We start from the raw sequence: 24,507 nt of genomic DNA on the forward strand, positions 1-24,507 counted from the left end.
CTTGTAAATTTGTTTGAGTTCTTTGTAGGTTCTGGATATTAGCCGTTTGTCAGATGAGTAGATTGCAAAAATTTTCTCCCATTGTGTAGGTTACCTGTTCACTCTGATGGTAGTTTCTTTTGCTGTGCAGAAGCTCTTTAGTTTAATGAGATCCCATTTGTCAATTTTGGCTTTTGTTGCCATTGCTTTTGGTGTTTTAGACATGAAGTCCTTGCCCATGCCTATGTCCTGAATGGTACTACCTAGATTTTCTTCTAGGGTTTTTATGGTATTAGGTCTAACATTTAAGTCTCTAATCCATCTTGAATTAATTTTCGTATAAGGAGTAAGGAAAGGATCCAGTTTGAGCTTTCTACTTATGGCTAGCCAATTTTCCCAGCACCATTTATTAAATAGGGAATCCTGTCCCCATTTCTTGTTTCTCTCACAGTTTGTCAAAGATCAGATGGTTGTAGATGTGTGGTATTATTTCTGAGGACTCTGTTCTGTTCCATTGGTCTATATCTCTGTTTTGGTACCAGTACCATGCTGTTTTGGTTACTGTAGCCTTGTAGTATAGTTTGAAGTCAGGTAGCGTGATGCCTCCAGCTTTGTTCTTTTGACTTAGGATTGTCTTGGCAATGCGGGCTCTTTTTTGGTTCCAGATGAACTTTAAAGCAGTTTTTTCCAATTCTGTGAAGAAACTCATTGGTAGCTTGATGGGGATGGCATTGAATCTATAAATGACCTTGGGCAGTATGGCCATTTTCACGATATTGATTCTTCCTATCTATGAGCATGGCATGTTCTTCCATTTGTTTGTGTCCTCTTTGATTTCACTGAGCAGTGGTTTGCAGTTCTCCTTGAAGAGGTCCTTTACATCCCTTGTAAGTTGGATTCCTAGGTATTTTATTCTCTTTGAAGCAATTGTGAATGGAAGTTCATTCATGATTTGGCTCTCTGTCTGTTACTGGTGTATAAGAATGCTTGTGATTTCTGCACATTAATTTTGTATCCTGAGACATTGCTGAAGTTGCTTATCAGCTTAAGGCGATTTTGGGCTGAGACAATGGGGTTTTCTAAATATACAATCATGTCATCTGCAAACAGGGACAATTTGACTTCTTCTTTTCCTAACTGAATACCCTTGATTTCTTTCTCTTGCCTGATTGCCCTAGCCAGAACTTCCAACACTATGTTGAATAGGAGCGGTGAGAGAGGGCATCCCTGTCTTGTGCCAGTTTTCAAAGGGAATTTTTCCAGTTTTTGCCCATTCAGTATGATATTGGCTGTGGATTTGTCATAAATAGCTCTTATTATTTTGAGGTACGTTCCATCAATACCGAATTTATTGAGCATTTTTAGCATGAAGGGCTGTTGAATTTTGTCAAAAGCCTTTTCTGCATCTATTGAGATAATCATGTGGTTCTTGTCTTTGGTTCTGTTGATATGCTGGATTACGTTTATTGATTTGCGAATGTTGAACTAGCCTTGCATCCCAGGGATGAAGCCCACTTGATCATGGTGGATAAGCTTTTTGATGTGCTGCTGAATCCGGTTTGCCAGTATTTTATTGAGGATTTTTGCATCGATGTTCATCAGGGAGATTGGTCTAAAATTCTCTTTTTTTGTTGTGTCTCTGCTAGGCTTTGGTATCAGGATGATGTTGGCCTCATCAAATGAGTTAGGGAGGATTGCCTCTTTTTCTATTGATTGGAATAGTTTCAGAAGGAATGGTACCAGCTCCTCCTTGTACCTGTGGTAGAATTCAGCTGTGAATCCATCTGGTCCTGGACTTTTTTTGGTTGGCAGGCTATAAATTATTTCCTCAATTTCAGAGCCTGCTATTGGTCTATTCAGGGATTCAACTTCTCCCTGGTTTAGTCTTGGAAGAGTGTAAGTGTCCAGGAAATTATCCATTTCTTCTAGATTTTCTAGTTGATTTGCATAGAGGTGTTTATAGTATTCTCTGATGGTAGTTTGTATTTCTGTGGGGTCGATGGTGATATCCCCTGTATCATTTTTTATTGCATCTACTTGATTCTTCTCTCTTCTTTTTTTTTTTTTTATTATACTTTAAGTTCTAGGGTACATGTGCATAACGTGCAGGTTTGTTACATATGTATACATGTGCCATGTTGGTGTGCTGCACCCATCAACTCATCATCACCCATCAATTCATCCGGCACATATACACCATGGAATACTATGCAGCCATAAAAAAGGATGAGTTTGCGTCCTTTGTAGGGACATGGATGCAGCTGGAAACCATCATTCTTAGCAAACTATCACAAGAAGAGAAAACCAAACACCGCATGTTCTCACTCATAGTTGGGAACTGAACAATGAGCTCACTTGGACTCGGGAAGGGGAACATCACACACTGGGGCCTATCATGGGGAGGGGGGAGGGGGGAGGGATTGCACTGGGGAGTTATACCTGATTCTTCTCTCTTTTCTTCCTTATTAGTCTTGCTAGCGGTCTGTCAATTTTGTCGATCTTTCCAAAAAACCAACTCCTGGATTCATTGATTTTTTGGAGGGTTTTTTGTGTCTCTATCTCCTTCAGTTCTACTCTGATCTTAGTTATTTCTTGCCTTCTGCTAGCTTTTGAATGTGTTTGCTCTTGCCTCTCTAGTTCTTTTAATTGTGATGTTAGAGTGTCAATTTTAGATCTTTCCTGCTTTCTCTTGTGGGCATTTAGTGCTATAAATTTCCCTCTACACACTGCTTTAAATGTGTCCCAGAGATTCTGGTATGTTGTATCTTTGTTCTCATTGGTTTCAAAGAACATCTTTATTTCTGCCTTCATTTCGTTATGTACCCAGTAGTCATTCAGGAGCAGGTTGTTCAGTTTCCATGTAGTTGAGCGGTTTTGATTGAGTTTCTTAGTCCTGAGTTCTAGTTTGATTGCACTGTGGTCTGAGAGACAGTTTGTTATAATTTCTGTTCTTTTACATTTGCTGAGGACTGCTTTACTTCCAATTATGTGGTCAATTTTGGAATAAGTGCAATGTGCTGCTGAGAAGAATGTATATTCTGTAGATTTGGGGTGGAGAGTCCTATAGATGTCTATTAGGTCCGCTTGGTGCAGAGATGAGGTCAACTCCTGGATATCCTTGTTAACTTTCTCTCTCGTTAATCTGTCTAATGTTGACAGTGGAATGTTGAAGTCTCCCATTATTATTGTATGGGAGTCTAAGTCTCTTTGTAAGTTTCTAAGGACTTGCTTTATGAATCTGGGTGCTCCTGTACTGGGTGCATATATATTTAGGATAGTTAGCTCTTCCTGTTGAATTGATCCCTTTACCATTATGTAATGGCCTTCTTTGTCTCTTTTGATCTTTGATGGTTTAAAGTCTGTTTTATCAGAGACTAGGATTGCAACCCCTGCTTTTTTTTGTTCTCCATTTGCTTGGTAGATCTTCCTCCATCCCTTTATTTTGAGCCTATTTATGTCTCTGCATGTGAGATGGGTCTCCTGAATACAGCAGACTGAAGCATCTTGACTCTTTATCCAGTTTGCAGGTCTGTGTCTTTTAATTGGAGCATTTAGTCCATTTACATTTAAGGTTAATACTGTTATGTGTGATCTTGATCCTGCCATTGTGATATTAACTGGTTATTTTGCTCGTTATTTGATGCAGTTTCTTACTAGCCTCCATGGTCTTTACATTTTGGCATGTTTTTGCAATGGCTGGTACCGGTTGTTCCTTTCCATGTTTAGGACTTCCTTCAGGGTCTCTTGTAAGGCAGGCCTGGTGGTGACAAAATCTCTAAGCATTTGCTTATCTGTAAAGGATTTTATTTCTCCTTCACTTATGAAACTTAGTTTGGCTGGATATGAAATTCTGGGTTGAAAATTCTTTTCTTTAAGAATGTTGAGTATTGGCCCCCACTCTCTTCTGGCTTGTAGATTTTCTGCCGAGAGATCTGCTGTTAATCTGATGGGCTTCCCTTTGTGGGTAACCCGACCTTTCTCTCTGGCTGCCTTTAAGATTTTTTCCTTCATTTCAACTTTGGTGAATCTGGCAATTATGTGTCTTGGAGTTGCTCTTCTCGAGGAGTATCTTTGTGGCGTTCTCTGTATTTCCTGAATTTGAATGTTGGCTTGCCCTACTAGGTTGGGGAAGTTCTCCTGGATGATATCCTGAAGAGTGTTTTCCAGCTTGGTTCCATTTTCCCCCTCACTTTCAGACACCTCAATCAGACGTAGATTTGGTCTTTTTACATAATCCCATACTTCTTGCAGGCTTTGTTCATTTCTTTTTCTTCTTTTTTCTTTTGGTTTCTCTTCTCGCTTCGTTTCATTCATTTGATCCTCAATCGCTGATACTCTTTCTTCCAGTAGATCGAGTCAGTTACTGAAGCTTGTGCATTTGTCACGTATTTCTCGTGTCATGGTTTTTATCTCTGTCATTTCATTTATGACCTTCTCTGCATTAATTATTCTAGCTGTCAATTCTTCCACTCTTTTTTCAAGATTTTTAGTTTCTTTGCGCTGGGTAGGTAATTCCTCCTTTAGCTCTGAGAATTTTAATGGACTGAAGTCTTCTTCTCTCATCTCGTCAAAGTCATTCTCTGACCAGCCTCGATCCATTGCTGGCGATGAGCTGTGCTCCTTTGCAGGGGGAGATGAGCTCTTATTTTTTGAATTTCCAACTCTTCTGCCCTGCTTTTTCCCCATCTTTGTGGTTTTATCTGCCTCTGGTCTTTGATGATGGTGACGTACTGATGGGGTTTTGGTATAGGTGTCCTTCCTGTTTGATAGTTTTCCTTCTCATAGTCAGGACCCTCAGCTGTAGGTCTGTTGGAGATTGCTTGAGTTCCACTCCACACCCTGTTTGCCTGGGTATCAGCAGCAGAGTTTGCAGAAGATAGAATATTGCTGAACAGCGAGTGTGCCTTTCTGATTCTTACTTTGGAAGCTTCCTCTCAGGGGTGTACTCCACCCTGTGAGGTGTGGGGTGTCAGACTGCCCCTAGTGGGGGATGTCTCCCAGTTAGGCTACTCAGGAGTCAGGGACCCACTTGAGCAGGCAGTCTGTGCCTTCTCAGATCTCAACCTCTGTGTTGGGAGATCCACTGCTCTCTTCAAAGCTGTCAGACAGAGTCATTTGCGTCTGCAGAGGTTCCTGCTGCTTTTTTTGTTGTTGTTGTTTAGCTGTGCCCTGTCCCCAGAGGTGGAGTCTACAGAGACAGGCAGGTTTCCTTGAGCTGCTGTGAGCTCCACCCAATTCGAGCTTCCCAGCGGCTTTGTTTACCTACTTAAGCCTCAGCAATGGCGGGCGACCCTCCCCCAGCGTCGCTGCTGCCTTGGGGTTAGGTCGCAGACTGCTGTGTTAGCAATGAGGGAGGCTCTGTGGCCGTGGGACCCTCCTGGCCAGGTGTGGGATACAATCTCCTGGTGTGCCCATTTGCTGAAAGCGCATTATTGGGGTGGGAGTCACCCGATTTTCCGGGTGTTGTGTGTCTCAGTTCCCCTGGCTAGGAAAAGGGACTCCTTTCCCCCTTGCGCTTCCCAGGTGAGGCGATGCCTCGCCCTGCTTCAGCTCTCGCTGGTCGGGCTGCAGCAGCTGACCAGCACCGATTGTCTGGCACTCCCTAGTGAGATGACCCCAGTACCTCAGTTGAAAATGCAGAAATCACCGGTGTTCTGTGTCGCTCGCGCTGGGAGTTGGAGAGTGGAGCTGCTCCTACTTGGCCATCTTGCTCCGCCCTCCTTGGTTGTTTTTTTTTTTTTTTTTAATTCACTATGACATTGTCTGATTTTACATTCCCATCAGCAATGAAAGTTGCAGTTCCTCCATATTCTTTTCAACATGTGGTATGGTCAGTCTTTAAAATATTTAAAAAAATATTTCTACCATTCAGTGGTATCGCATCATGGTTTTAACATGCATTTCCCTATTGACCTAATTATGTTGAACATTTTTTTATGTTTGCCATTTTATGTTTTCTTTGGTAAAGTGTCTATTCAAATATTTTGCTTATTCTTTAAAAACTGATTTACTTGTTTTCTTATTATTGAGTTATTGAGTTTTGGGAGTTCTTTATATTATACATATATATATGTATAATACAAGTTCTTTATCAGACGTATGATTTACAAATATTTTAACTCAGGCTGTGGTTTTTCTTTTCATTCTTAACAGCATCTTTTAGAAAATCGTAAGTTTTTAAATTTGATGTTCAGTTTATTGATTTCTTTCTTTTATGAATCATTGTATCTAAGAAATCTTTGCCTAACCTAAGATTACAAAGATTTTTCTACTCGAAATTTTATAGTTTCAGCTTTTAAATTTGATTATAGCCCATTTTGAGTTAGTTTTCTTCTGTGGTATGAGATATGAAGTTCCTTTTTTGCCTGTGTATATCACATTGTTCCAGTACCATTGCTGTCCTTTCTCCACTGAATTGCCTTTGTAAAATAAATAAATAAATTTATCTGTATAGGTGTGAGTCTATTTCTGGGCTTTCTATTATGTTCCATTGATCTACTCACCTATCTTGACACCAGTGCCATACTGTCTTAATTGCTGTAGCTTTATAAGACGACTTGAAGTCAGGTAATGTTAGCCTTCCAAGTTGGTTTTTCTTTTTCAAGATTGTTTTGACTATTCTAGGTTCTTTGCATATCCTTATACATTTTTGAATCAGCTTGTCAATGTCTACGTACAAGCTTACTGGTATTTGGGTTGTGTTCAATCTGTAGATCAATTTTGTAAGAATTTACATCTTAACACTATTGAGTCTTTATACCTGCAAACAAAATATATCTCTGTTTATCTAGATTTTCTTAATATTTCTCAGCAATATTTTGAATATTTCAGTGTACAAAATCTTCTCTCTGGCACTTTGCCTTGCAAATTCTCACTTCCTTGCCTTTCCCATACTCCCAACTCAATCTTCTCAACGTAGGGATAGTACTGGGTTCCGCCTGGTTTCCCCTTCCTGCACTGAGGCCTGCAAAACTCTAAGCTGGGACACTCATAGGGCTGAACTCATTTGTTTTTTTCTGTCTCTCAGCATTCACTGTCCTTCACTGCTGGATTTCCAATGCCTTTAAAACTACTGTTGCATGTATTTTTCCTAGTTTAGTTTAGTTTAGTTTTGTTTTGTTTTTACTTGTTTCAGGCTAAATGAGTAAAACTAGTTTTGGTGCCCTATCTTGGCCAGAATAAGAAGTAGCTGTTTGTAGTAGTATTTTAGTAGTAGTAGTTAGTAGCGGTTAATAGTAGTAGTATTTTCAGATGACAGTTTGGCCTTTTACATTAGAATTGCAAATGTATTTCTTTTTTGACTCAGCAATTCCAGTCCCTCTTCTAGGTGGTAGAGATAGAGCAGTGAACATGACAGACATGCTTCTATGTTTTGTAAAATCTAGCTTGGAGACAGACAGCAAACAAAATCAATAAGTAAAACATGTTCTATGTTAGAAAGTGATAGGAAATGCTGAAGAGAAAAAAAAATTAAACATGGAAGGAAGATAGGAATGGTTGGGTAGAGGGAGGCATGTCAATGTTTTAAATATATTGACCCAGAAGGGCTTACTGAGCAGAATATGTTTGATTAGAATCCTAGAAGAATGGATATCTGGAGGAAGATCAGTCTGGGTGGAATAAACAGTCAGTGCAACAGCCTCATGTATTTGACAAATAGCAAGAAATATTTGTAACAACTACTATAGTGTTTGAGCTCACAAAATGGTAGCTCTTTAGACTATTATTACTAATGATGGTAGAATTAGGAATATGACCTAGAACTGTATGGCCTCAACATTCATCTTCTTGCTGTTCAGTTGCATTTTGTCTTCCTTACAATCATGAGGCATATACTCATGGCTTGTAATTGTTCATACATTGTTTCTTATCATTGTCCTGCTTTTACACAGGCTTGCCTTGTGTTCTCAATCATGTTATTTCCATGCCTATGTAGTCTGTGTTGACCCTTGCCTGATGGGATATTGGGCTATGACATTTCTCTTTACACTAATCATTGGGGGTGATTTTGTTAGTCTCACTGGCTAGACAGTGTTCCCCTTTCTCCATCACATGTGTTTCATCCCACAGTGTATACACTTGGGCTAAAAGGTTGGTCTCCATGGAGACTGGAAAATCCTTAGGTACACATGAGACATTATATAAAAATTCCAATCACAGCTCCTTCTGCATGCCTTCAGCACTTCCTATAGCATCCAAAGCACTGTGTTGGTGCTTTTTAATTTTATTTTACTTTCTATTGAATAGGTAATGTACCATGGCATGAAATTATAAAAGAACAATGTGACATAGAAGGGAAAACACAGTTGTTCTCCCTCTATTCCCCAGCCAGTCATTAGTCCTACCTTGAGACAAACAATGTAATCATATTCTTTGGTATCCCTTCAGAACTATTGAAAGCATATGGGCATGTAATTGTGTTTAGTCTCCTTCCATGTCCCACCCCCACCCAGAGAAGGTACCTTGACAGCTCCTTTCATTCCTTTCTTATCACACCCTGTGAAGTAGGTTTTGCTGTCCCTATGTTACGGATGAGAAAGCTGAGGCTCGGAGAAGTGAGGTGACTTGCCTAAGGTCTCCCAGGAAGGAAATGGAAAATCCAGGACTAATGCCACCTTTTATGTGCATTTTTTCTTCCAAACTGAGAAGTGCCAGGTTCTGTGCCTTGAGCACGGTAGGAGATACCTAAACACTTACTGGTAACTAGAGTGATTAAGAAAATCTCTGATTCTTTGAATCATATTAGTATTCATGTTACAGACTCTAGATAAAAGGCCAGCAAGCATCAACTGGTTGGTAGCATTCAGAAGACAAAAACTTGATCCAATTATTCTCTAGATATCTTCCTTCTTTCTCCACAGATCTATTTAGGTCCACCTGAGGAAAGCGCTGCACCTCCAGTGCCTCCGCCTCGGGTGACAGCAAGAAGGCACAAACCAATCACGATTTCAAAGCGCTTGCTGCGAGAAAGGACGGTTTTCTATACTTCTTCCCTGGATGAAAGCGAAGGTCAGTACTGAGGTTTACTCTTAGCTTCTGAATGGTGATTAGAGACAGAGAGGATATCGAAGGGCAGAAGTGGTGGCATGACCATTTTTCTCTCTATAAAAGTAGATCTTTCGTGGCTCCTGAGCTTAAAAGCAGCCAGTGTTTGTAGTTTGTGCTTAGAGAGGGGATTAAGCTTTTGATAGTAGATAGGATGGTGATGATCTTATAAAGGAAGTTACCATGTGGAGGATCCCTATAAGGCCAGTGCAGGATCCAAGGTGTTCTTCGATTTATGCCCCTAATATATTGAAATGGGTGAGCAAGGTGAATGTGAAATTTTAAATTCAAATATAGCAAACATGGATTGGATAACTACTATGTGCCAGGTACTGTGCTGGGTGAAATTAAGATACATTGCTTGCCCTCACAGAAGAAATGGAGACATAGATAAGTGAAAAAATAAATGCCTTCAGTGGAATAATTGCTAGTGTGGAGAATACACCCATTCTAAATGTGCCTCTGCCCTCCTACTCCACTAAGACCATTTTTGTCAGGTTTGCCAATAATCTCCATGAGGCCAAACCAAATAGCTACAACATTGTTCTCATCATACTTAGTTTGTGAGTAGCATCTGACACAGTTGACTAACTCCTCCTTCTTGAAACACTTTATTCACTTGGCTTTCAGGACACCAGATTTTCCTTTAATCTCACCAGATAATCCATCTCAGTCTTCTCTCCTGTTTTTTCTTCTCTTCCCAACTTTACATGTTAGAAGGTCCCAGAGCTTTTTTCTTAGTCCTGTTCTCTGATCATGTTCTTTTCCTGTATGATCTCATTAAGTTTCATGGTTTTACATATCATTTAAATGCTAAAGATGATTTCCAAATTTATCTAAGATTGATATCCTGACTCTTTTGTCATATCAAAATTCCTGCTTAACAGTTCTCCTTGGATGGCTTATGGACATCTCAGTTTACACTGTGGAAAACATAACTTGATGCCCAACTCTTTCTTAACCTGTTCCTACTCTGGTCTCCCCCATCTAAGTAACTGGCAGCAGCAGTCATCCAGTTGCTAAGGTCAAGAACTTTGGAATCATCCTCGGTTACTCCTTTCCCCTTTTCCTTCATATTGAATCAATTAGCAATTCTTGTCAGCTCTACATGCACATTATATGCTAACTTCTACTACTGCCCACTGCTTCTGTTACTGTGAGCCACTATTATCTCTTACCTGGTACCATCACTTGCCTTCTTCCTTGCCTATAATTCATTCTCCCTGGCAACCAGTAACATGTACATCCTTTAAAATATGGAAATAAGGATTCTGCAGGCTTCCCAAGCACACATCAGCAGCTGGCTCCCTTGCTGTCTGAAACATGGACCTCTCTCCATTTCCAAAATGTCACTTTCTAACAAGCTGACACTGGACAAGCTGGACGTGAAAGGGAAGCGGGTCATTATGAGAGTCGACTTCAATGTTCCTATGTAGAACAACCGGATAACAAACAACCAGAGGATTAAGGCTGCTATCTTAAGCATCAAATTCTGCTTGGACAATGGAGCCAAGTCAGTAGTCCTTACGAGCCACCTAGGCCGGCCTGATGGTGTCCTTGTGCCTGACAAGTACTCCTTAGAGCCAATTGCTGTAGAACTCAAATCTCTGCTGGGCAAGGGTGTTCTGTTGTTGAAGGACTGTGTAGGCCCAGAAGTGGAGAAAGCCTGTGCAAACCCAGCTGCTGGGTCTGTCATCCTGCTGGAGAACTTCCACTTTCATGTGGAAGAAGAAGGGAAGGGAAAACTCTGGGAACAAGGTTAAAGTGAGTCAGCCAAAATAGAAGCTTTCCGAGCTTCACTTTCCAAGCTAGGGGACGTGTATGTCAATGATGCTTTTAGCATTGCTCACAGAGCCCACAGCTCTATGGTAGGAGTCAGTCTGCCTCAGAAGACTGGTGGTTTTTTGATGAAGAAGGAGCTGAACTACTTTACCAAGGTCTTAAAGAGCCCATAGTGACCCTTCCTGGCCATCCTGGGTGGAGCTAACGTTGCAGACAAGATCCACCTGATCAGTAATATGCTAGACAAAGTCAATGAGATGATTATTGGTGGTGGAATGGCTTTTACCTTCCTTAAGGTGCTCAACAACATGGAGATTGGCACTTCTCTATTTGATGAAGAGGGAGCCAAGATTGTCAAAGACCTAATGTCCCAAGCTGAGAAGAATGGTGTGAAGATTACCTTGCCTGTTGACTTTGTCACTGCTGACAAATTTGATGAGAATGCCAAGACTGGCCAAGCCACTGTGGCTTCTGGCATACCTGCTGGCTGTATCGGCTTGGATTGTGGTCCTGAAAGCAGCAAGAAGTATGCTGAGACTGTTACTCGGGCTAAGCAGACTGGGGCGGGGTGGGGGGGCAGCATTTGAATGGGAAGCTTTTGCCCGGGGAACTAAAGCCCTCATGGATGAGGTGGTGAAAGCCACTTCTAGGGGCTGCATTAGCATCATAGGTGGTGGAGATGCTGCCACTTGCTGTGCCAAATGGAACACAAAGGATAAAATCAGGCATGTGAGTACTAGGGGTGGTGCCAGTTTAGAGCTCCTGGAAGGTAAAGTCCTTCCTGGGGTGGATGCTCTCGGCAATATTTAGTACTTTCCTGTCTTTTAGTTCCTGTGCACAGCCTCTATGTCAACTTAGCATTTTCTGCATCTCCACTTGGCATTAGCTAAAACCTTCCGTGTCAAGGTTCAGCTGGTGGCCGAGAGATGCAGTGCCCAGGAACCCTTAAACAGTTGCACAGCATCTCAGCTCATCTTTACTGCACCCTGGATTTGCCTACATTCTTCAAGATCCCATTTGAATTTCTTAGTGACTAAACATTGTGCGTTCTAGAGTACATGTATTTATATTTTGCCTGTTAAAAAAAGTGAGCTGTGTTAGCTTAGTTATCTTTTGATGTAGGTTATTATGATTAGCTTTGTCACTGTTTTACTACTCAGCATGGAAACAAGATGAAATTCCATTTGTAGGTAGGGAGACAAAATTGATTCCCCATTAAATAAACAATAAAAGTGTCCACTGAAACCATGAAAAAAATGGAAATCAGATCACATCATTCCCTCTGTGCCAAATTTTCGGTAACCTCCCTTCATATCTAGAATAAAATTTGCATTTTATTCTTCATTATATGACTTGCTGATTTCTCTGACCTTCATTTCTGAACTTTGCTCTCTCACTGTCTCTTTTGTTCTCTACTCTAATCTCGTTGTTCTTGCCGGTCCTTACTTGTGTCAAACTTACCTAAGAGCCTTTGCATTTGCTACTCTCTTGGCCCTAAACATTCTTCCTCCAGAACTTCACAAGGCTCACTCTTTCATTCAGATGTCTACTAAATGCCATCTTCTCATAGAGATCTTTTCTTAACATTCTACTTAAATAGTTCTTTCTCCTCCTCCAATCACTTCCTATCCCTTTATATGGCTTTATGCAACTCGTATCCCCTGCTACTGTTTGTTCATGTGTTTATTATCTCTCTTTCCCATTAGAATGTAAAATTATTTGATTACCAGGCCCTAGAACAACTCCTGGTATACGTATCATGTATTCAGTAAATATTCTGAGAATGAATGAGTGGATGTATAAGGAATGATGAAGAGATTATCACTTAAGGGATCAACTCTTTCATAGAGGAGGTGAGCTGGCATTCAGGAGAAAGTAGAAGGGAACATTGAATGCCTGTCTGTTGTTCCATAGTCTCATTTTTACAGAATGGGTTTGTTTATTTACAGTCTCCTCCAATATAAACTCTATGCCAGTGGACACTTGTTTTTTCATACTGTATCTGAAGCATGAGCACAGTGCCAGGCATATAGTAAGTTCTTAATAAATGAGTGCAAAAAATGAATGAACTGGGTGTCAGTAGACAGAAGGTCTAATTTAATCTTGGCTACTAGCCTGCTGAATAACTTGAGCTAGTCACTTCCCCTCTCTGGACCTCAATTTGTCCCTCTGTGCTGATGAGAGCTTTGGGCCAGAAGATCTCCAATGAGGTTATCCAGTCTAGACATTTATTTTTTATTTTTAACTTTTTAAAAAACTGAGCTATAATTCACATACCATAAAATCCACCATTTTACAGCATACAGTTTAATGGTTTTTAGTATATTTTGTGCAACTATCTTGTTCTAGAACATATTCATCATCCCAGAAACCCAATACTTTTAAATTTACTTCTCCCCCAACCTCTGACAGTTGCTGATCTACTTTCTGCCTCTACGGATTTGCCTATTCTGAACATTTCATAGAAATGTAACTATAGAATATGTGGACATTTTTGGATGGCATCTTACTCTTAGCATAATATTTTCAAGATTCATCCACATTGTAGAATGTATCAGTACTTCATTCTTTCTTTCTTATGGACAAATAATATTCCTTTGTATATATGTAGCACATTTTATTTATCCATTGATCAGTTGATGGACACATGGATTGTATTCATTTTGTGGTTATTATAAATAATGCCACTGTGAACATTAATGCACAGGATTTTCTGTGGATGTCTGTTTTTAATTATCTTGGGTATATACCTAGGACTGGAATTGTAGGTTATATGGTCGGTCTATATTAAAACTTTTGAAGAATTGCCAGGCTGTTTTCCAAAGCAGTTGTACCTTTTTTTTTTTTTTTTTTTTTTTTTTTCTTGAGATGAAATCTTGCACTGTCACCTGGGCAGGAGTGCAATGGTGTGATCTCAGCTTACTGCAACCTCTGCCTGCTGGGTTCATATGATTCTCTTGCTTCGGCCTCCCGAGTAGCTGGGATTATAGGCGCACACCACCACACCCAGCTAATTTTTTATATTTTTAGTAGAGACAGGGTTTCACTACCTGTCTTGACCAGACTGGTCTCAAACTCCTGACCTCATGATCCGCCCACCTTGGCCTCCCAAACTGCTGGGATTACAGGCGTGCGCCACCACACCAGGCCGCAGCTGCACCATTTTACTTTCCCACCAGCAATGAATGAAGGCTCCAATTTCACCACATCCTCGCCAACACTTTGTATAGTCTGTCTTATTTATTCTAGCCATTCTCTGTGAGTATGAATCCATCATCTCATTTAATGTTCAACACTCCCATGAGAGGTAGGTATACTGAACTCTGTTTTATAGTGAAGGCACTGGAAGCTCAAAGATGATGAGTAGTTTTCCCAACTAACACAGCTGCTAAATGACAGAACAATTTGCACTCATCTATCTTATCCTGAAGCTTATTTATTTACTATAATATCACACTTCCTATAACCTGTGTGAACACTGTTCTGAGAAGGAACCAATCCTACTCACCAGTAGCATCTCATTATCTTACTCTGAAATTTGTTATCCCTTTTGTATATAGTATGTCAGTGACTCCTTTCACCCTCTCATGGACTCCATCACACCTCCATAACTAAGCCCTGGTTATTCCACTTCTTTAACCTCTCTTGAATCCGCCTCTCTTTTCTGATGCAGCTGTAGTTTGGATCCTTCTCATCAGCAGTCTCCTAGCTGGTCTTTCTGCCACCAGTCTTTCTGCTCCAACCTATTTTTCGTTGGAACAAGCCTACTTTTCATCACTTTTCATAATGAACCCAAAGGGATGTTTAAAAATGCATATTTGATAATGCCACTTCTCCCCACCCCCAGCCCTCTGCCCCCCAAAATCATTGCCTTCTGTGACTCAAAGGCAGAGTTTGTATTCCTGAGCACGGCATTCATGGACTTCATAATATAGACCCAACTTATTTCAGCAACCTCACCTCCAGCTACCCACACTTTTTCATCTATAATTGGTCCCTATGCTCAAGCCAAACCAAACTTTTCATTATATTTTCTCAGGCTAACATGGTCTTTCATTCCTCCAAGTTGTTTTTTGTTTGAGTGCCCTTTCTACTGTGCTTCACCTTTTGGAATTCTTCAAGGCCCAGCTCAAAAGTTACCTTTTTTATAAAGACCCTGTCTAATCCTTGCAGTCAGTATTAGTACTGTCTTACTCCTAGCACTTATTTGCATGAATCTAAATGTATTATAATAATTGATTTATTTCTATTACAGTACTAGTGTGTATTCTCTCAAAGCTTCTCCCCACCTCTTACCCACCCATAGAAGAGAGGCCTCCACTTTAAGGGTTGGCCCCATGCCTATTTATGAGGTCTCACTGTCTGATCCTGATTCACTCGCAGTTCTTCATAGTCTCTGAGGCTTGTCTGTGTGTTTTCCTGTAGAAATGGATGGCTGCTTAGGGAAAGGGGATGGCACCGAACTTTTATTACCTGACAGAGCAATGGACTCTCTCTTCAGAAAGAGTAAATAGACTCTGGAAACAGACTTCAAGATTTGAAACTTGGCGTTTCCACTTAGTAGCTTTGTGACATGGAGACTTCGGGTGCCTTAGATTTCTTAACTGTAAAATGGGGCTAATAACAATGTACTACTTTATAGAACTGCTTTGAGGATTATATGAGATAATCCAGGTAAAGCATTTAGAACAGGGCCTGCCATGGTGTAAGTGTTCAAGTAATAGTATATGTTATCTTAGTATTATTCTCATTATTACTATCATTGTCACTATTATCATTATTTTTATTCACCATACCCCAGAACCTGGAAATAGTTTCCCTGCTGAAAGGCCTAGCTCCGAAGTCATCATGGCTTCTATAATTACATTTTCTATTTTCCCTAGCAAGCAGAAGATACTTTCCTGAGTGGAAGGTAGCAGCCTCTCTGAGGCTGTGTATGTGGATCCTCTTTATGAAAACTGACCCTCTTGAGATGGTGATGATACTCTATGGCCTGTAGGGCACAGGCAACCTTTATTGTCTTCCCTAAGGGAGAGCAAAGATGGAGTCACTTGGCCAGAAGAAAGTATTCAGATAGGAACATGCAGCTGAGATGTTGGGCTAAAGCATGTGAGGGAAAGAATTTATGTCACCATGCACTTTATTGTTTGGAGAGAGTAGATGTGCTTGAGTTACTCCTGAGTGCTATATGTTTAAAGATGGCCTCTGCCACAAGGCATGTCCTGGAAGCCAGAGGCTCTAGTTACTTGGCACTCTTGTGCCCATGTTCATGCCGTTATTTGTGAGCCTTTGGTAGTTTTTTTGTTTGATGGCCTCTGTCTGGTTGCACTTGTGCTAGGGTTAATAAATAAAGGGTTATGTGTCTACTTTGGGACAAAATTTGGGGGACTGCAGGGGAACTCCCCTTGGTTCCGGCCCCTTTGGCAGTGGCATCGGTGGTGGCAGATTCCCAAGGAGAACAAAACTGTCTAGGGAACAAAAACCTTTGCAGCAAGACTTCCCCCATGAAAACTCTTGCCTCACTGCCCACCCACCACATAATAGTGTAAGTAATAACCACCAATTAATGAGTGTCTGTTATGTGCCAGGCACTGAAATAAGTGTACCATCTCCTGGAATCCTCACCACAACCTCATGAGACTGGTATTCTTTATTATTCCCATTTTACTGAGGAGAAAATTTGAGGTACAAAGAGAATAGGGAACTTGTACAAGGTCTCACAGTTGGTAAGAAGCAGAACTGAGATTCAGACCTGGCCACCTGGCTTCAGAGCCTGCATTTCTTTTAACATTTTGTTATGAAGAATTCCAAACATAAACAGAAATTGAAAACAAACATATTGAACTCTCCACATTTCAGCATTTAAAAACATATACCCGTTCTTATTTCATCTATACCCCTACCTGTTCCCCCAACCTACTCATCATGTCATTTCATTTGTAAATGTTTCAGTATATATCTCTAAAAGAGAGAAACTCTTTTAAAAGCAAAACCACAATATCATCATCATACTTAAAAGAAAATAAAACAAAACAGTGATTTCTTAGGATCAATTATCCAGTCAGTATCCACATTCTCCTATTATCTCATTTTGTTAAAAAAAAAATCAGGATCTAAATAAAATCCATGTATTGCAATTGGTTGATATATATCTCAGGTTTCAATTTGCTGGCTGGAACTTCTGTTCTTAACCACTACACTCATAAAGTTTTTTATGACTATGGAAGGTGACAGTTTCTTTACAGCAGGCATTCTCAATCTGGGGTTTATTGACAGCTTCAGAAGGCTCTGTGAATCACTTAAAAATTAGTTTTCAAAATTTTAGCTATATTTGTGTGGGTTAATTTTTCTAGGGAGATGGTCCCTAGGTCTCATTAGGGTCTCAAAAGCTTTCAGTAAGTCTTAGAACTACCAAAAAACATGTACTAATGTCAGAGGAAATTGTAGACCACAAAAGCTGGGGAAAGAACAGTTGGAGGTTTCCTTCTGAGTTGGAGAAAGAAGTTAAAATATGTTATGTTGATTAACTTAAAATTTGAGAGACCTTAACAAAATACTTTTCAGAGAAGTGGTTAAGAGTTAACTGATGATGTCTTCATTTGCGAAGAATAGAATATGCCGTTGATTGGGGACTTTAAGTCTTTTTTGAATGACATATTCCTTTAATAAAACCTCTTGGTTTATTGTGGCTTATTGAATTGTGGTGGTGAAAATCATACACGGATCTTGAATTCCTTATTTGGATTGGATCTGTGGCTTTACATGAACTGGGAAGGGTAGAGAATGATTCTGTGGGTTATAGTTGGTTTGTGCCACAGTGACATAACTGCTTTGAAAATGTATACAAATTTTCAAAATTAAGTATGTATGCATGTATCAAAATGAAAAGGTTTTAAAAGTTATCATTAATCTTTCCTCTTTGCACCAACTTTTCCCAGATGAAATCCAACATCAAACACTGAATGGTACTATCACCAGCAGCATAGAAACCCCCAAGCCACCACAACACCCCAAACTACCTATTCAGAGGAGTGGGGAAACTGATCCTGGGAGGAAGTCCCCAAGCAGGCCTATTTCGGATGGCAAGTTGGAGCCCTGCCCAGAGGTGGATGTGGGGAAGTTGGTGTCTAGGCTACAGGATGGAGGGACCAAGATTACCCCAAAGGCCACCAATGGACCCATGCCAGGCTCTGGGCCCACCAAGACCCCCTCTTTCCACATAAAGAGACCAGCTCCCCGGCCCCTGGCCCATCACAAGGAGGGTAAGTGCTTGGGAATCCCATGGGAGCCAGAGCTGAACCTAACTACTTTTCACCTTGAGATCCTTCTGAGTTTGGAGATATATTTAAGTGGCATTCTGTTCCGGTTTACTACCACTAATATTGGAACAGTGGGCAAGATCACAATAATCAGTCACAACAATCACTAGAATGTAAGCTTCATGAGGGCAGGAATTTTTTACCTGTTTTGTTTACCTCTATATCCCAAGTGTTACATGCCTGGCACTGTACTAATTGCTGATATACTATTTCTTATCCTCACAATCCCACTGTAAAGAATGTATTATTCTTTTTTTTTTTTTTTTTTTTTTTTGAGATGGAGTCTCGCTCTGTCACCCAGGCTGGAGTGCAGTGACGTGATCTCGGCTCACTGCAGCAGCCGCCTCCCAGGTTCAAGTGATTCCCCTGCCTCAGCCTCCTGAGTAGCTGGGATTACAGGCACTCACCACCATGCCTGGCTAATTTTTGTATTTTCAGTAGAGACAGAGTTTTGCCATGTTAGCCAGGCTGGTCTCAAACTCTCGACCTCAGGTGATCCACCCGCCTTGGCCTCCCAAAGTGCTGGGATTACAGGTGTGAGCTACCATACCTGGCCAAGAATGTATTATTCTTGTTTTTTTTTGTTTGTTTGTTTGTTTGTTTTTAATTACGAAATGGAGGCTGCTGTAGGTAAGTGACTTGCCAAAGATTCACAGCTAGTAACTGGCAGAGCTGGGAACTAAATCTTACCATGTCTCACAGACACCAAAGTCAGTGTTCTTTCCCCTGAGGCAGAACAATCATTTTACCTTCCTATAAGAAGCTGTGAATCTGTGAACCTTTGTTTTCTCATTCTCCCTTTGGAGTTTGGGAGGAATAGGGACAAAGGGGCACAACTTCTGCCAAACTCTGAACTTTTGAAATTATTGCAAAGGTCTGGCTGACTTCAGCAAATTTAATTAACTATTACATGTTGAGACTCATGTTGAGAGATTGGGGCTAATCTAGAGGGGAGTTTTAGGGGACATAATTCTATGAAGATAGTAAGATATAGTGGACAAAATAAGGATTTGAGTATCAGAAAGGCTTGGATCCAAGTCCTAGCTCTTTTACTTTGTAGCTTTAAGGAACTTCACAGTATAGCAAAATGTAAAACCTTAAAAAAATTGTTAAGAATAATTTATTTGACAAATATTTATTGAGTACTGACCGTGTACCTGGCCCCATTCTACATGCTGAAGAAATGAATAAGACTTAATGAAGTCCCTGTCCTCTTGAGGTTTAGATGAGAGAGCTTGGCAGACTATGACCTGTGGACCCGATTGGGCCCACTGCACTGCCTCTTTTTATATAGCTGTAAGCTAAGAATTCTTTTTTTACAATTTTTAATGTTTGGAATTAAAAAGGAAATAATATTTTATGACATGAAAATGTGAAATTCAAACTTTGTCCATAGACATAAATACACCCCTTCATTTACATGTTGTCTATGGCTGCTTTCATGCCACAACAGCGGAATTGCATAGTAGCAACAAAGACTTTATGGTCTGCACAGCCTAAAATATTAACTGTCTGACACTTTACAGAAAAAGTTTATTGGCCTTTGCCTTAGATTCTAGAGTACTGATAAGAAAACATGAGGCCCAGAATAGGAATCGGGAGGTTGGGGAAAGGTAGAATAGCAAGGAAATGGCAGGAATGGAGTTAGTATACAATAATTTGCCATGAATCCTTAAACACTTGGTGGAGCAGTGTCATAGATTTGGTTCCAAACTTTCTAGAACAAACAAAAAGAGAGAAACCAATGATTATATAACTAAGTTCCTAAGGTAAAAACAAGCCAATTATTCAGGTAAACCATAACTTTTCTGGTTTTGAGGCCAGGAAAAAATTTCTTCCATGGATTATTTCATATAACAACCTCAGTATGAACCAACGGCATTGTCTCAGAGCACAATTTAGTAAAAGCTATTCAATGTGGGGATGGGAGGGGGTTAAGTATAATTTCTACAAGTTCAGTACAATTTCTACAAGTAGTTGACTCTGAATGCTCTGGTTTGATCCACTGATGCTGATGTGATCACTCATGCTATCAGAGTTGATTTATTTAAGCTGTTTGCACCTTGGTTTCCAGCTCTGTAAAATGAGGAAACAGTTCACCTGATAGAGCTATTATTGCTAGGATTTAAAGGAATAACAAAATATCTGGCTCATAATCAGCATTCAAAATATGATACTGATTTGCCTCCCCTGTCCCTCTTCTCACTATGATTTGGCTCTTCTGGGACATAGCCAAGAAAGGGAAAACTTTAATGTAGACCTCTGCTTCCGTTTTTAAGTCATGTCATGACCTTCCTATCAATCTGGGTAGAAGGTTGGGTAACTCAACTTATGCTCATCACAGTAAAATTTGTCTTGTCTGTTGCCAAGCCTTGAGATTGGCCAGATTCTATCAGCTCAGCGCACACAGTAACTCAGCCCTTCTTCCCTCCCTCCTGCAAAGTTCAATCCCAGTGGCATTCCCCTCTTCTCCTTCCTCCAGTCCTACCCTGGGCTGCTGGCGGCAGCTACTCTGATCTAATGGTCTCAGTTAATATAAGTACTGATCTGACTTGTTCAGTATCAGCCTAACTATCTAAATCTGGGCCTCAGCTTTGCCTGGCTTCATTTTCTGCTTTCAATCAGTTAGCAACAGGCTGGCATGATGCAACTTTTTTCAAAAACCCGTGCTTCCAGCTTTGGCTACAGAAAGCAGAACTGAGGTGGTTTTTGCCTCGGTGGAGAACCCCCCAAACCTCTGATATAGTTGCCTCTTTGAACCTTACCTACACTATCTATTTACTTCTTACTTCCTCCTTGCTCCCCTCCTGATTCTGGCTGCTTGCTTCTCCTAGTAGATTCCCCAGCATCTGAAGAGTTACCAGTTAAGCAAAAGCTGCACACAGCTCTGACCCTGTGCTATAACTGATAGTTGTTTGCTCCTGGTACTGGCCAGTATTCGAGGGAGGCAGCTGTTACCTCAGCCAGCCCAGTCTGCACCTTGCAGTTGTCACCCCGTTTCAGCTCTGTTGTTTAGTACTTTGCCTGCCATCCTGAGGATCAGTACACAGGCTCCATTGTGTTAGTGAGCCAACTGTGCCACAGTCCTGCCCCCATCTTTACCCCTTGCATTGACTTAACATTTGAGTGGCCTTAACATTCTTCACATTTTTTCTCAGCAATTAAAAGTAACAAAAGCATGGTGCATGTTAAACTGCTTTTTTCCATGATAGTCAACTTTAAAATAAGAATCAATAGTGTTTGCTGATGGAATTTTATCAAGGATCCTTTTCTGTTCCAGACATGAGCTTGATACTTTCACTCTTCAGTTGCATCTAATCATTGCGATAAGCCTTATGAGGTAGGATTTACCCTCCCTTTTTTATAGTTGGAGAAACAGAGGCTCACAGACACAAAACAACTTGCTCAGAGTTACCTAGGTTGTAAGGTGCAGAGATGGGGCTTGACCTCAGCTTCTTGGGTTCAAGATTGGGACTCTTTTTCTTCATACGATATTTCTTCAGTTCCATTGGCTACCTTCTCCTTTCTATTTTTCTAAGGACCACTTACTTTTGGGGGGTGCAAAATTATACAAGCATATTTTTTTCTGCCTTCATCTGAGTTTATTGCCTCTTAAGTGTCCTGACTTTGCAAAGGGCAGACATGTAGCTACCACAAAGGGATTTAGGACTTCCCTTTGGGTAATGAAGAGGGAGGAGGGCTATATCCCATCTACTTTACATGTATTTGTTTATTTAATCAGGCATAATCCTATGCAAAGGGAGAGACAAAGATGAAAAGTCATTGTCTCTGCCTTCCAAAGGTTCGTGGTGACACTGGCATGCAATCAATCAGCCCCAGCCCAATGTGATCCATGTTCTAATAGGCGTGAGAAGAAATTCTAGTAGGAGCATGGAGCAAGGAGACCTTCATTCTACCTGAGGTATTGAGATGACAATGAAGAGCACACCATGGACTAGGACTTTATGACATGGGTTGAGGGGCCCTTCTTAGCTCCTTTCCTCTGTCTTGGCTGGAAAGGAAAGATTGCATCTGGTAGCATGCTTTTGGGCTTGTAAGGCCTTGCTCAGTCACAGAGCCATCAATTCTCCACTGAGGTGACTAATGCTATGAGTGACATTTGCATCTACTCTAAAAGTATTAGGAACAGACTTGCTCTTGCAGTAATGGGTGTTGCTGGCCATTATCCGCATTTTCTTGTTTGGACTTATGCTTTAATAATCTACTGTTTGGTTTTTATTCTCTACTTTTCTTGGAGCCTAACTCCAAATTGTTTTATAAGGATAAATAATGGCTAAGGAAGGCTTTAAGGTGAGCATGGAGGAGTGTCATAGAAAAAAAGAGATAATTCTAGGAGACGGGGAATCTATAAGAGGAAACAACCTCCTCCTACTCTGTACCTTCAGGTTGGGTATAGATGAGTATAAGGAAAGGTGAAAAAAAGTTGCTAAGGTTGAATACTGATGACCACCAGGTCCCAATAAATCTGCAAATGTTAAGATTCTTTGGTTATGCTCATTTGACAGAGATTAGAGAAAGAGGGAACAGGTTGGGCTTGAGAGGGAGATCAAGTTTGTAGTAAAAGCCAGGTTTTGGACTAAGGTTGAAAAGAAATTAAAAGGAAGTACAGCTTGGTGGAAAGACTATAGGCTCAAGAGACTTAGTGGTTGAAAGCTCAGGCTCCTGAATCTTCCAGATGTGAGTTTGAATCCTGGCTCTGCCTCTTCCTAGCTGTGGGACCTTAGGCAGGTTACAACCTCTCTGAACCTTAGTTTTCTCATTTGTATGATGAAGATAATATTTGTACCCATAGGATTACTATAACAACAAAGTGAGTTCTCTACATGCCTAGCATATCAAGAGTACTCAATAAATGATAGCAGTTGTTTTGCTTTCATAGGAGACTATTACTAGCTACTTGATCTTAGTTAGGTCAGCTTTACTTCTTTGAGCCAGTTTTCTCAACTGTAAGTGGGGACAATACCACCATTGAAGGCAAGGATTTTGCATGGATTAAATTAGATTAGCTATACAAAGAATCTGGTAAAATAATAGAGGCTTAAGAAGTGGTAGTATTACTAGGTAACAACCTCTCAGGAAATGGCACGCGTGGAAGATGGGGTATCTACTCTTCTGTATTCAAGGCCCTTTGAGAAGCCTCAAGCCTAAAATGTAGATGGCATAAAAGAGTTCAGAGCTGTATTTTCAACCCACAACCTGTCCCTACCATGCCAAACACCTAGGAAGAGGCAAACTAACCTCAAGGTCTAGCTCAATTCTCATTCTGTCCATGAAGCCTTCTGACAATCCTACCCCAGTTAGCCCTCCCTTGTTTCATATATTTTGGCACCCAAGATTGGCCTTCTAATGTGGATGCTGATTTATAGTATTCACACTTATTTCCCATGAATATGACTTATATCCCCAACTCAGTTTTGAGCTCCTAGAGGGCAGGGGTCATTTGTGTGCCTTTTTTTTTTTTTTTTTTTTTTTTTTTTTTTTGTGAGAGTGTAAGCTTGGGCTATAATGGGCTATTATATATAACAGCACTTTTTGTGGACTTTTTCACTTGATATTATTTTGTATGCCTGTTTTTGTTTTGACCTGGTCTAAATTTTTGGCAGTTCACACATAATATGTATTGGTTAAATGCTTGTATGAATTGAATTGTTTGTTTAGCCTTTGTGGTTAGGTCTGATTTTTTTCTGATAAGATGCATGCTTTTGTGCCAATTGCTTTTTCTTAAGGTTTTTTTTTGTTGTTGTTGTTGTTCCCCTCTTGGATTAGTCCATTTGGGCCTGTTCCCAAAAGCAGAATTACTGGATCAATAAGTATGAACTGTCTCATATGTATGATTTTGTATTTCATCCATATTGTTCCAGAATCCTTGATGCCCTCTAGATAAAATAAACCCAGTTCACATTACCACCTGCAATGTGTGAGTTTACCTGTTTCACTATAGTCCTACTATAACCATCTTATTTAAAAGGTATTTATATTTATTTTGTACTGACAAGGAAACTAAAGACACAAAGGCAGGAAGGTGAGTTAGAGGACAACTATAATAGTCAAGGCCTAAGTGAAAAGACCTGGATTTCAGTGATGATAAATTTAAACAATTCAAATTCATCATCATAAGACATTTAGTAAGCACCTACTATGTACCTGGCCCTGCACTAAATGTATTAGTACCTGATTTAATCCTTCCACTATCTCTGTAAGATAATATATTGTGGATCTTTATTATATAGCTGGGGAAACTGAGACTTAGGTAATTGATATGACACACCCAAGATATCTGAAACTCCAGAGCTGGGGTTCAAATATAGTCTGAAGGGATAGTTGCCAGAAAAATTACAAAAAAAAAAAAAAAAAAAAAAAA

General features: G+C 40.3%; 1 protein-coding gene and 1 pseudogene across 1 annotated transcript in view; both read left to right on the plus strand.

Annotated features, from left to right (window-relative positions):
• LOC111531219 (oligophrenin-1) overlaps positions 1-24,507 on the plus strand; it is a 75,675-nt gene that overhangs the window by 43,600 nt on the left and 7,568 nt on the right. The window contains exons 5-6 of the mRNA XM_023198459.1: positions 8,841-8,988; positions 17,745-18,068. Coding sequence (XP_023054227.1) covers positions 8,841-8,988; positions 17,745-18,068 — 472 coding nt within the window. The remainder of the gene's footprint in view (positions 1-8,840; positions 8,989-17,744; positions 18,069-24,507) is intronic.
• Positions 10,371-11,616, plus strand: LOC111531218 (annotated as a pseudogene).

The sequence above is a fragment of the Piliocolobus tephrosceles genome, chromosome 12 (assembly GCF_002776525.5).
Source record: "Piliocolobus tephrosceles isolate RC106 chromosome 12, ASM277652v3, whole genome shotgun sequence".
In the NCBI taxonomy this organism is placed as follows: Eukaryota; Metazoa; Chordata; class Mammalia; order Primates; family Cercopithecidae; genus Piliocolobus; species Piliocolobus tephrosceles.